Source organism: Pieris rapae, chromosome 19, assembly GCF_905147795.1.
Source record: "Pieris rapae chromosome 19, ilPieRapa1.1, whole genome shotgun sequence".
Classification (NCBI taxonomy): Eukaryota; Metazoa; Arthropoda; class Insecta; order Lepidoptera; family Pieridae; genus Pieris; species Pieris rapae.
Genome location: NC_059527.1, coordinates 4,715,844 through 4,729,869, shown reverse-complemented (window position 1 = coordinate 4,729,869; position 14,026 = coordinate 4,715,844). Strand labels below are relative to the sequence as shown.

At 32.9% G+C, this 14,026-nt stretch overlaps 1 protein-coding gene across 15 annotated transcripts in view; it reads right to left on the bottom strand.

Moving 5' to 3' along the window:
• LOC111001652 (protein lap4) overlaps positions 1–14,026 on the bottom strand; it is a 75,667-nt gene that overhangs the window by 15,166 nt on the left and 46,475 nt on the right. For 14 of the 15 annotated variants that reach the window (XM_022271625.2, XM_022271629.2, XM_022271632.2 and 11 more), the window contains 8 exons: positions 5,091–5,296; positions 3,716–3,849; positions 3,240–3,321; positions 2,665–2,866; positions 1,776–1,966; positions 1,355–1,466; positions 830–1,092; positions 255–347 (listed from right to left, as the gene is read on the bottom strand). In XM_022271625.2, coding sequence (XP_022127317.2) covers positions 255–347; positions 830–1,092; positions 1,355–1,466; positions 1,776–1,966; positions 2,665–2,866; positions 3,240–3,321; positions 3,716–3,849; positions 5,091–5,296 — 1,283 coding nt within the window. Of the gene's footprint in view, positions 1–254; positions 348–829; positions 1,093–1,354; positions 1,467–1,775; positions 1,967–2,664; positions 2,867–3,239; positions 3,322–3,715; positions 3,850–5,090; positions 5,297–10,390; positions 10,575–14,026 lie in introns of those variants that run through there. The other variant, XM_045632368.1, reaches the window with a different exon arrangement.

Sequence of the window (14,026 nt, the reverse complement as noted above, 5' to 3'; positions counted from 1 at the left end):
ATGGATGTGAACGTGTTAAGCCGATAACCATCACCACATTCCGCCGTGTGTGCGAAAGACAGATTGCATTCACAAATTTCAATATACGGCAAACGTCACAGGAACAATAACTTATAGACCAGACTTTATTAAATAAATTGAAGTAAGAAAAAAATTTCCATTTACTCTGGACATTTTATTGTAAAGCACGTTTAAATTATTAATTTAATTGTCTGGTCTATAAGTCATCATATAGGCCGCTACCGATACGTTACCTGTATGTCGTAGAAGACATCGTCGTTAGATCCGTGCAATCTACCGGCGGGCGTTAGAGGCGTGCTCGCACTGTTAGTTGGCTTCCTTTCCGCCTGCAGTAACAATTATTTATTAACGCAAGCGGGGAAAGCTACTAACTACTAATGTACACTAAACTACATTAGGTTAGTATTATATATTACATTTAAAATCTATGACACAAATAAGTATCAAAATTTGTATTCGTAATACAATTTTTCAATTCATCTTAAAAATAAATGCCATACATTCAACACACATTTGGACTAAATATTAAAACTTGTAGTACAAAGCATTTCTTACACCTGAAAAGTAATGTCTTATGAATACCGTCAACAGAAATACACAACACATATTTCGGCAAAGTATCAAAACTTCTTATCCCTATCTTATACATAGAGTTTTTTATACCGTTAGTCAGACAAATCCTAAATAAATGTTTAAACAGAACAATTCTTGCATTAATACAATTATAAAAAAATGAGATAAAGTATCAAAACTATTGACAATCTTCATCGTATATCCGTCATATAAATAAAGCTTTTCACATCCTTACCGTTCCGTTGGTTTGACTAAGTTTCCTTGGCGCCGGTTGGGGCGGGATATTTTGTTGCTGTACATTCAGTTTTAGTGGGGCTTTTGGAGCGATTTGTGGAGCAATTTGTGGGGCAATCTGTGGGGCAACGTGGGTCGTAACTCGTGGGGCTGTGTGGTTATGTGATACGTGATTTGCAATTGGTTTATTCGAATTCAAATTGTTGAGACTTGTTTTGTGCTCTCTCACATCTTCTGACGTCGATTTCCTGGCTAGGGCATCCGCTGAAAATTTTAGTTAGCCAATTTAGTAATGTAATATTCAATAAGACACCTTTTGTTAAAAAAAATTTTTTTGATTGCAAATCAGGTTATATGTGGAGATATTTTTTTTAGTACTAGTAATTACGTTATGATTTATTTAATTACTTAATGATACATTTCTAAATACCGTATAATAAGGAGTTAAGTAAAATTAGATAAAACGCATTATAATGAATAAAAACACAAAAAAAAATGTTATATATGTTTTTTTTTATAAATTCACCTTGTTCAGGTGTGATACTTCGCTGAAGAACGAGTCTAACGAATCTCTCGTGACCCGTGAGCATCGCCACAACGGCTTCGTGCGAAGCGTTCTCCATGTCAACACCATTAATCTAAAACATAAAAAAAACACAATATATATATTGGTCAAATACAGTAAAACATATTTATTTGGAAACAAAATAGATACATATATAGAAAATAATACTAGTTTTTTTTATTTGTATGAAAATGTGTTTTGTAAGATAGGAATAAACGGTAGATTTTTTTATAAATATCATAATAAATATAAACACCCTGTTTTGTAGACTCACTGGTAAAATATCTAGTTTAAAAAAAAACCTTAACACTAAAATTATAAAGAACATTTATATAATTTTCAGAAATTTAAAATTATCATAATAAATGAAAATTGTTCTTACCGATACAACTTTATCACCCACAGCCATCTTTCCGTCCTTAGCGGCTGCCCCCTGTGGGGATATCCGGGAGACATAAATAGCGTCACTGTCATCTCTGTACGGAGGAGATCCCTTTCCACCAGCTATGCTGAAGCCGAGCCCCGCACCGTCCCGAATAAGCGTTGTGTGTACTAGGACTTTTTGGTAGTACACTGAAATTTTTAAAGTTTTTTAAAAATCTTTTATGTAATAATCATTTAGGATATAAATGTTACAAAACTAACCTAAGTTATAACTGGCTCAATAGTTGGCTTAGCAGATTATAAAAAAAACTTATTTTAAAAGATATATTAAAAAATAGTAAAAAAACTTCAATTAAATTACAGACTATCTACAAAATAATACTTCTAGTTTTCTCTTGAAAACTATAAGAGTGCTACATACTTTTCTTGGCTGGTAAGAGCGGCGATGTCAAAGATATTAGTATTGCCAGTTATTAAAATTAACCATTATAATGGGAATAATTTGAAGTCTTCATGATTTATTTGGCTAAATACAAAACATATTTCTAGATAGGTACTACATATATACTAGTGGTAGTTCTAGACTTAAAAAAATGTGCACAAACTTAGAAACAACTGATATGACACTTTTTAATATCTTTTAAGCCACTTAGCAATCCGAACCATTCGATAATTAAAACTTTGCCACTATAATTAATACTGTAATTTTAATTAAATGTTGGCAGGTAGTTGGCAGCAGTATAATTATTAATTGTATACACCAAGAAATAACCGAAAATAAAGAATATCAGTCTGACAATTAAAAATAGCGACAGCAGTATTAGTTTTAGACCCTGGCCAAGAAAAATATGTGGTACTGTAATTATATTATTTAGTTTAAAACTTACCCGGCGGTATATAAGGTTGAGTAGCAGGAGGTGGTGAAGCCTCAAGTCGGTGATAAGTGGCTGGAGTGGGTGAAGGAATAGGTGATGATGATATAATCGGACTCGTAAACTGCAATTGGTCCTTCTGTTCCGGCTCCAACTCTTGCGCATATTGATTGCTGATGATTAACTGCTTCGTTGGTATACCACGACCGGTTAGTATCTGAAGGATTAATTTTTAAATATTAGGTCTTATATTGAGTATTTTAATAAATATCTTATTAAATCTAATAAATTTGATATTAACAATATTATAATATAAACCAAAATATTATTCTGATTAAGCGGATATAAGTTTATAATATCAAATCAAGTTTATAAAATCCTTTAAATATAAGATTTAAATACCGTTTTGCCGAAATCCAAACCCAAAACTTTTGGAAAAGATCCCGTTTGTCCAATAAGGAAGGGGTAGATAAATACGCAATATTGAGTGAACTAATGAATATTTTAGATGTTCGACAGTATTTATTGCGTTCAAAGTCTGTTATCAATTCTATCCGAGGGAGATACTGATAAGGTAGAAATGCGATTACCTGTCCATTCTCGAGAGTTGATACTGTATCGGCTGTAGATATTGAGTGATGGCTCGCTCCACTAGGAGCACGGCTATGCGTTCTGAAATATTAATTTATTACATTTGTATAGAGAAGAGTTTTATGCCTTTCAATATAATAAACTTATGAAAATCGAAAAAAATTATACCTTTATTAAGGTAATTAGCTAAAAAATATATAATAGTAGTATTTTATTATTAACACATGATTCTCAATTGTATCTTAAATTAATTTAGTTGAATAATATAATATATTGGTTCATACATTAGAAAAAATATTTTTTTTTAAATAAACGAATATGTTATGTATCTTCCTGAATTACTTTAATACACGTCTCCCACTTTACAGTAAAAACAACCTTGAATGACAACAAGCATTGTTATATCATGTATCTAGAACTTACAGATTACACTGTGTTCTTGATACCAATTGCGCTGAAAATATATTGTAAATACCTCGTAGACGTAGGAGATTCCCTGGTGACAACTAATGTGAGTGTGGCTCCACTAGCCTTCAGAACTTCCACGGCGTAGTAATGGTCAACATCAATAACAGACGTACCGTTAACCGATAGTACTTTATCACCAACCTGAAAGTATTTTTATATGCTTATTATAAGGCGACAGTTATTTTTTGGCCGATGTGGTCACGATCGTGATGTATTAGATCATTAAAATATTTCTTGTTACAGAATATAGACTGCTAATACTTATGTAAGCTTTAGTTAAATATGTCTGTTTTAGTGGCTGCTATGATGAGGGGTACTGGGTTCGATTCCCAGTTCGAGAGTAAGTTTTCAATTTATTCTCGGCCTTTGGTAGGGTTGTACGGTACCGGGCGAGTGCTTAAACCGTACATGGAGGGCATGGTTGAATTTATATAGTATCCAGAGGGCATTGAACTATAGAAAGGAGACTGTGTAGGTTTAGAGGATGGTAATTACAGTGGTCAGTAATTCAATATTCCTTTTTAAAAGGGCCTCATAGCCTAGCGGTCTTTGTATGTGGCTGCTATGGTGACAGGTACTGGGTTCGATTCCCGGTTCGAGAGTAAGTTTTCAATTTATTCTCGGCCTTTGGTAGGGTTGTACGGTACCGGGCGAGTGCTTAAACCGTACATGGAGGGCATGGTTGAATTTCTATAGTATCCACAGGGCATTGAACTATAGAAAGGAGACTGTGTAGGTTTAGAGGATGGTAATTACAGTGGTCAGTAATTCAATATTCCTTTTTAAAAGGGCCTCATAGCCTAGCGGTCTTTGTATGTGGCTGCTATGGTGACAGGTACTATGTTCTATTCCTGGTTCGAGAGTAAGTTTTGTTAAGTTGACATTCTTGATGCGCGCCTGCATAAGTGCATTTTCACCTCATTAAAAAAAGAATGGGATAATATTCTCGACACTAATTAATTCTTGAAGACAATGCAAAAGTCAGTAAATATTTATTAAGTAGAGTAAGAACTGACCCAACTGTACCACGTCTTCTATGTTTAATTTCTTTTCTTATCAACAACATCTTACACAATGAATTTTGTTTCGAACTCGGGTTAAACGTGAACAAACCAAGTGCGTGACGATGCTTAGAAGTTGGGGCATGAATCTGTGAAATAGATTCACGATAATGCCCTTTCAATGTAACTGTAATCTTTAATAGGAACAATATCCAACAATTGTTTTGCGGTTAAAGTCTTGGTTTTTATAATACGCAAACCGCAAAATTTAACAAAAACTCGTTTCGCTTAAAATCAAATACCTTTTTTGTTCGTCGTAAGATTTAAGATTTATTACTTGGATTATGGTAAGTTTTGTCATTGTGCTCATGAATTACTTACCCTAAGTCCAGCCTGGTAAGCTGGGCCACTAGGCGTGACCCGCGATATGAAGATGCCTTCATCATCACCGATGTAGGGCGTAGATCCTCTGCCTCCAGCAATACTGAGCCCTAGTCCTCCCGCCGCCCGCGCAATCCTAACTTCCATACATCTCTGCTCGCCTGGTATTCTTGTTTCGCTTTCAGGACGATCCGATACTGATTCACCTATACAAAATATTATTTTTGTGAATAAATAAATCGTTTCATTTTTCTATTATCTTCAGCTAAACACTAATGAAATCAGCTATATGCAATTCAATTAAAAATGAAATTTCAGCAGAAGACTTTAAAATATATCCTCGTTTCTTTATATAAAAGGTATAATGGCTTCTGTTGATAAAATTGTCGTGATGATTACCACAAAGTCAAACTCTAATACTAAGTTTAATTATTCTTAATATATTTGTATTTATCTATATATAATTATAGATTATGACTTTGGTAAGTCCTTTACGTATTAAATCAGTGGCGCTACAACCTCTTTGGGTCTTGGCCTCAGATGTCTGAATCTGTTTCATGATCATTTTTTCCTTTAATAGGCAAGTAAGCGATTAGCCTCCAGTGCCTGAAACACGTTGTCGCATTTTGGGTCTAAGACATGTCGGTTTCCTCACGATGTTTTCCTTCACCCTTCGAGCAAATGTTAAATGCGCACATGCCGGGGATCGAACCTACGACCTCAGGTATGAGAGAGTCGCACGCTGAAGCCACTAGGCCACCTCTGCTCTCCTTTACGTATTATAAACGTTTATTATTACAACTAAAAGAAACCAAAACAACAGTATATCATTCAAAAATCCGCCACATATTATCGACAAACGTTTCAAAGTACCATACGAACAATAATTACTGTGTGAACAATTTATGTTAATGCAAAAATCCTTTAAAACAATAGAGCATTCGTCAAAGTGAAGGACATTTATAGACAGAATATTGTTTTTCGGATTGCATCATTGTCAGAATAGGCGGTTAATTAAAACCAATTTTAGCCGTAAGGCGAACCTCATAAGTCAAATCTAATACCGGTTTTAAATAACGTGAGAATCTACGTGTTCCCTAGTTACTTAGAACTTTCGTTACACAAAACCGTATTTATTACAATATTCTAAAACAATTTATATTAAGTTTTTTAAGTTCCGGCACAATTACAAGAATTAATTCTAAACGATTCATTTCCTGTAAACTTTTTCCTGTGATTTATAAGATTAATGAGTTTAATTCATCAGTTGATAAAATAATGTTACATGTACTAGGGATGCATAAGCTATTAAGAAGCTTGTTTGGGCGTAAATATTCCTTCCTTGATTAGTGTTAATGCGTCCAAGGATGCCGCTATTGTAGCGGCATTGGACGAGTTCACTTGAATATCAGATCACAGAATGTAGTCACGAATGTAACATTTCATGATATTAAATTCGTTCTAATAGTGAAATAAAAACAATATATACAGGAAAACTCCGCAAAATCACACGCTTAAGTTTAGTAATTATTTTTAATTATATGTAAACAGGCCAAAGAAAATAATTCAGAGCTAACAAACGTAGACAGCATAAACTCATTTGTAAACAAGAGTTCACACGACAATCAAGATGAAGCGAGAAATTACGTCCGCCCTATCCCTACAATGGCCAATCATGACTTTCACTCAATCTCAATTGTACCAAGTCGTGATTTATAAGGACTCGTGACCATCGTTTATCGGTAGTCTTTATTTCATTGGGAAACACTCTGGGAATGATTATTTACGAATCGCATTAGACAGGTGAAAGTACGGTATAACAAAGGCCAGGGAAGTAGATGGGCGAAAATCGATGCAGAAAAAGCTACGGACAGTTAAGACAAATAGCTGGAAGATTAGATTTAATGATTACTGTAACTAATGGTTAAACGTTCCGAGCTCCCGTCTCCAATCACGATAGCGTAAATTGATAAATACAGTTATAAATAAACCCCGGTTATGATATTTACTTTTTAATTATAGCATAAGCCGTTAGAAGACGTCGTAATGCCTTCTGTTATTAGGATCTACCACGCTAACTCTTTTGACCATACCGTACTATTAGTAACATCTACTTAAAACAAATACATATATATATATATATATACTTCTTTCGACATCCTATACATATTTTATTTTACTTCGACATAAACGTATTGGTACTGTAAGCAAGTACTATATGTATTTTTATTAATTTTTTTCTAGTATATATTGATTTTGTATTTTTTTCCAATTGTAGTAATTTTGTAGTGAAGAATGAACAAACAGCTAATAACTTATTAAAGTGTATTTATTATACAAAAGATACTATATACAATAAAAGGAAAAAGTACCAACATACTCAAGTAATGCCACTTTGAAAGTATTACCAGATCAAATCAGTATTCACATCACGTTTCAATGAATGGCATTTGTTGGAATTTTTTTATGTCTGAACCCATGCCAAAAGTTACGAACAATTACGTGTAAAATTACGAAGCATTGATATTTTGCAATGCTTCGTAATTTTAGGCAAATAAATGGAACAAAATATAATTACTAATTTGTTTTGTATTTACGTTGGTTTATACTTTTACTCTTTAAACTTCGACGTGCGATTCTCATCCCTGAGGTTCCAGTGTCGATCCATGGTATTGACTGTGGATTTTCTATGTATGGGCGCATTTAACACTCGCTAGTTGCAGTGATGAAAATACCGTAAGGAAACCGACATGCCTTACACATAAAAAAGTCAGACTCAACCTTAAAAGATTTTACCTTTTTTTGTCTTCCCAAGTAAATAAATAACTAAAAACTTAAAGGACAAATAAAATTATATGGTATATAAATATATGGCAAATATATACTATTAACAATTGTTTTGTTTACTTCCTACAACGGCGCCAAGAAGCAATAATGCCAAGTTACCAACTGAATAAATCCAATTAGGAAGCTCATACAATTTAACTTTAACGAGGTAAAGTTTCAAGGAAGTCCGATCATCGGCTATCTATTTCAGAAGCCATACGCAGTCATCCGTTGCAACGTAAACATCTAATCTCAATATTATATTACAGGAAAGTGTCAATTGGTAATTGTTATTTCTTTACTCTTAAGTAATTCCTTTATATAAAAATTAATAGCTGTTCGTTTGAATCTTTTCTTAGTCTACCTAAACTAACCCTAAGTCAATTTTTGAATCTTCAAAAATTGACTTAGGGTCCTTCAAGAAAAGAGCGTACCAATTCTTAAAAGGCCGGCAACGCACTCGCGAGCCCTCTGGCATTGAGGGTGTCCATGGGCGGCGGTATCACTTAACCTCAGGTGAGCCTCCTGCCCGTTTGCCCCCTGTTCTATAAAAAAAAAACTATATATATAGATAGATAGGACTCGAATAGGTGACCGATTCATGATCTTGAAATATTGGTGGAGGTTCAGGGAAGATTTAAACATTGGAAAACATAAATAATAAGTAAGGAAAACTATAAAAATGACAATTGTCTTGCCAATAAGTGATGTCATTTGTCTTGTTAGAAATAAAAAATTGTCACGTTTGATTGTCATATATTTATAGATACCTTCAGAATCAGTTTCATAGCTGTAGTCTCTTTAGTATCACACCAGGTCAAGTAGTTGTAAATGAAATAATTTAAAAGAACGGATTCAACGGAATATAAGTATGTCCGATTACTGCTGAAGACAAGCATAGAACAGAAATACTAACAGACTAGCTCTCCCTTATCCCTTATCTTTTAATAAAAGACTCTGACCACAACTATTAGTCACTAAGCAATATAAATTTATGATAATTGTTAACGCTGGATAACAATTATCAAACACTCAATGCCAGTAGTGTGTTGCCGGCATTTTAAGAATTGGTACGCAGTTTTCTTGATGGTGAATAGTCGAATTGGTTCGTTAACACTTCAGTGTGTAGCTGGTTCCACAATGTGGTAGTGCGCATATTTTGTTCAACAATGGACGTCGAGGTGATACGGGTTGAATTTCGATGGCAAAACTCGGGTGCAGGTATCTTATAAAAATATTTAACAGTTTGGTATATTTAAATCATTACATCGATTACGTCATACGTAACAATGACCTCATCAAAACAATCATTATACGCAGTTACGAAATACCTTTAGGGTAAATACATAAACGATGACCGCATCGCGACGAGTACATTATTTACCTTCACACCTGCGCATGCGCAATAGTAAATTGTTAAAAACACGTTTTTTACAAATATCTTAAGTTTAGCTATCCTTTAAAGCTTTTGCCATTATTTTATAACATACGTAAATACCTCTGATAGCGCTATTACTGATAAAAATAAGATTAGCAAAAAACAAAAGAACAGTCCCCTTTCACTTACTCTTGGTTGTGAAAGCCTGAATTAAAATAGTAGATAAAAAGTGATTAAAATTTAATTTACCATAAATCTGAACCACATATCAATGAAATATATGAATCTTAATCCTCTAAGAACGAAAATAAATAATCTAGGCCATAAAACAAAGTTAGAGGCAGAATGTTAATTGATGTGCAGTTTAATAACTCTGAATTCATAATTTGAGATGTAATAATATCGATGCATTACAAAAAAATGAATTTATGAATTATTTCTTTTATTTAGTATTCGACATTTTATTATAAGTTAGGTCAGTGCCCCAGGATGGTATAAGGGTTGAATGAATTGAAAAGTATTTGATGCATGTAAACATAAAAAACTAGGCACTAATGCACCCGCCTTATGGTATGCATGGAATGTCACCTGCCGCAAAATGATACAAACAATTAAAAATATGATAGAACTCGAAAGAAAATATCCGGCTAACTAATAAGTATTAAATTCTTGTACCAGGTTTACCTTGCTAATACAAAGTACATATTTCAAATCAAAATATCTTTATTCATATAGGTAAACATGTACACTTATGAACGTCAAGACTCACTATTAAAAGATATTTGAATACATATTAATATTACCAAATAGCTGCACACACAAAGCTACTTCCTAAATCTCTGGACATTAATTCTTGAACTAAAATATATAACATATGTATAAAGCATATAATAAGCAATACAGCGGAACGCTGTAACAGTGACCAAACTTTTTAAATTTATTTCTGCTTTTTATTTATAATTTTTTTATTTTTTACATTTGTGCATTTTATCTAAACAAAATATATAGAAACGAAAGTTTAAAAATAAATATATATTATGAAAATTGTTTTGACTAATTAAAGTATGAATGAAACAAATTATACGATATAACTTACGTTTCTTCCGCCTTATAACCCCCATATCCGTAACAATTATTTCCTCTAAGATCGCTTATAAACTTAAACAAATGCACTGACAGTCATTGTCCACACAGAAAACCGGATTATATGGAAACAATATCAGCTCGTACGCGCGCCTCGAGACTCTATGACGGAATGCGCCTAACTATATCCCAACTTCCAAGATGAGAGGCTGTGGCGCCTCGCCCTTCTCCCCTCGATTAAAAATAGAAAGCAACCTGCCGCATACCAATTCCTTTTTTATTTTATCCTCGCATCTATTACCATAAGATTATTAGCGCCTTGATACTTCAGAGGTAACGTTATTTATAATTTTTATACGATAAATAACACTGATTTCTGGACGAAGCTCAAAAGTCCACTTAGAATTATTTTTATAGGAACAAAAATATTTTTCCTGATTAAAAAGACCTTTTTTTACGTATGTTTTAAAACGTGAATATTGTAATAAGAGTTTAAGACTATATTTAAAGTAAATTTTAACAAGATGTATACAATTAAAACGTTATTCAAACACTTGTTTGCACAAACAGAAATACCGCAACGGTGTGTAAAGTGGAAATATACATAGAGAATATGCATTAGCATATAATGAATAAATTTAAATAAATTAACGTCAAGGTCATTAAAAAAACACTTTTTGTCGTGTACGAAAGTTAGGCACATATAATTTGAAAGAAAATTCTAGAACGCACACGTACGCACCTGTAATAAGGTATTAATTTTAATATAATCAACAAGCGACATCTTACAATTTACTGTAAGTGAAATTAGAAACCGTCGAGGATACCGCTCACTTTAACTGATTATTAAAAACAGGATCGTAACTAAAAGGCAGATCAGTACAGTGCTTGGGGCCTCAGCTAAGTCAAACCACCCTCTGTAGAGTTCAGAGACCAACATTCCGCGTTCAAATATTACGTAACACGTGTTTTTGCCGCGCACTATTCGACGTAGGGTTCTTCAAGGAAAGCGTACCAATACTTAAATGGCGGCAACGCACCTGCGAGCTCTCTAGCAACGTCTATGGGCTAAACTTAACATCAGGTGAGCCTCCCGTTTATGTAATACTTGAATCCTATTTACATTGAATCGTATTTCATGAATAAATAGTTTCTTTGGGGCGTCATCATTGATTAAATGATTTGAGTTTGCTCAGTTAAATTCCCTATTGAAGGCCTAGAATAGACGGGGCCTCTCAAACCTGGGGCTCGTCGCTTTCGCCCGACATGTACGCCACTGGCATAGGTGATCTACATTTGTATGAATAAATTACCATTTAATCTGCAGGTTAAATATATTTTTATCCTTAGAAACTTTATAATACTTTCGCGGTCTATTATTTTGATTTCATTATAACAATGGCGGTTTTCACTTTTATAATTAAGTGATTAATTTCAATTGTGAATTTTAACATTTTTATATTTAAGTTTTCTACTCGTGATGTCTATAGATAACTAGTGGACCAAACGTTGTCCTAAACACGTCTTAAATCCCAATCAACACACACACACATTACATTAAAATCAGTCCAGCAATTTATAAGTTTAATTACATACACACGCATAAAATTTTTATTAAGTGGGATTATTTGTAATTGTGTCATAAAAACGATAGCGAGAATAGGAATTAAGCAAAATTAAATATAAAGACAGATTTATTGATTTCTTGAAATTTAATATACAGCCCTTATAGTAGGGCACTATTATAAGCTTAATCCAAAGTAAAGCACCATAGCTCTGAGTAGGTATATGATAATTTCCTTAATATAAAGCCGGAGACAAAACATTTTGTGAAACAAACTTAAAGTTCATATAACGGTAGATGTTTGGTGAATTTACAGAGAATTTCGAAACGCTTTTGTTTCACAAGTGGACGTGATACGAAATTTATATCCCGCAGCCGTGGGCTGCTTACATTATTGCACTTGTTAAAATAAAAATAATATTAAGATAATTTTAACACTTTATTATGTTATTCTTATAAAATTTTCATATAATTCCGTAAAAAGCTTATTAAACATATTCTCTATGTTCGTCATATCTGTACGAAAGCATAGACAATATAATCGCTTTCAATTTGACTAAAATGTCTGAGTTCTTCATGAACCATAAAACAGATAAAAATACAATGAATGGAAAATTTTAATGTCCGTTTAAATAATCAAAATGACACTCTCAACCATTAATTAAATTAAATATTGACTATTGTAAAGTCTTTAAAAGGAATGAATAGTGAAACGTTTCGTTTTTGTTACTTGACTTTTGCAACTCACTGCATATAATATTCATGACAATACTTAACATACCTAGATTCACGAAATCAGGTTCTAGCGACAAGTGTTTTTATGCTATCGGAATTTAAAATTCACCTCAATACAACAATCAGACCAAAACAATAAAAGGATGGATTCAAGACCATATCTACAATGTAGGCCTAATCTATAAAAAATGTGTGTGTGTTTACACGCATCAGAAGTTATAATTCTTTGGCGTAAAAAAATAACAATCTTTTAAAAATTTAAAACGTAGAATGAGGCGAGATGTAGAAAAAAGGTATTGAAAGATTTATTATAACGCTTTATCTAGTTAAATGAACATTTTTAAATATCACAAAAAAAATCTACATAATTATATAAAATAATGGAATTAGTTAGTTTTTTTTATATTTCTTCCAGTTGAGCAGTTTTTTCGAGATGATATAAATAAATGCTGTCTCCGACACTATCGTATTGTCAGTCTGTAAGGACTGTATGCATGAATTTTTGTAATAAATAAATAAAATAAAAAATCGTGTTGACCATGACGTACAGACTCGAGCTTTAACGCAAGTTCGGCTCTGTACATCGAGAGCAAACACCGTCTATGGCAAGAGAACGTAAAGTACTTGCTACCGCGGCTTAAAAATGGACTACCCGGCCAGTTTTTTAGACAGCCTAACATTTAGCAACATAAAAAGAAAGTTTAAAAATTATTTTTATATGCATTTGTCGCGCTCATAAACTGCTATGGTTACATTTATACAAACACAGTGGTTTTCTAATGTAACGGTTCATAATTTTTTATATTATTTAGTAAAATAATAAAATATAATGCATCGCACAAATATGTTGCTAAGTGCATAATTCTAAGACGGCTGGATCAATTCATGTAATTTTTATGTATTCCCAGAATTCAGTGAAAACTTTTGTTCCAGAAATACGAACAGTCTGTGGGGTAGCATAGCAAAATGTTCCATACGTTGGTATCAACTACAGTAAATGTAGGCTAAGCAAAAAATCATATAAGGTGAAACGAAGTTCGCAGGGAAAGCTCGTTCTACATAAAAAAACCTTTAAAAGGATTTCTTCATTAAAATAAATAAAAAGTCTACTTCTTACCAGCATGTTTTTCAGTGGGTCTCTTACGGATCTATTTTCATTGGTAACATGATTAAAGATTATCTACATCAATTATTCCGGCGAGTAGCGTAATTTAATCAAATAACGCATAGACAGACAAACAACATACTAACTTACCATACAAAGTTATTAGAAAGAAAAATTATGAAAAAAAAGGAATAAGGTTTTAAGTGTGTTAAATGTTGTGGTCAAAATATTTAACACATTCATGG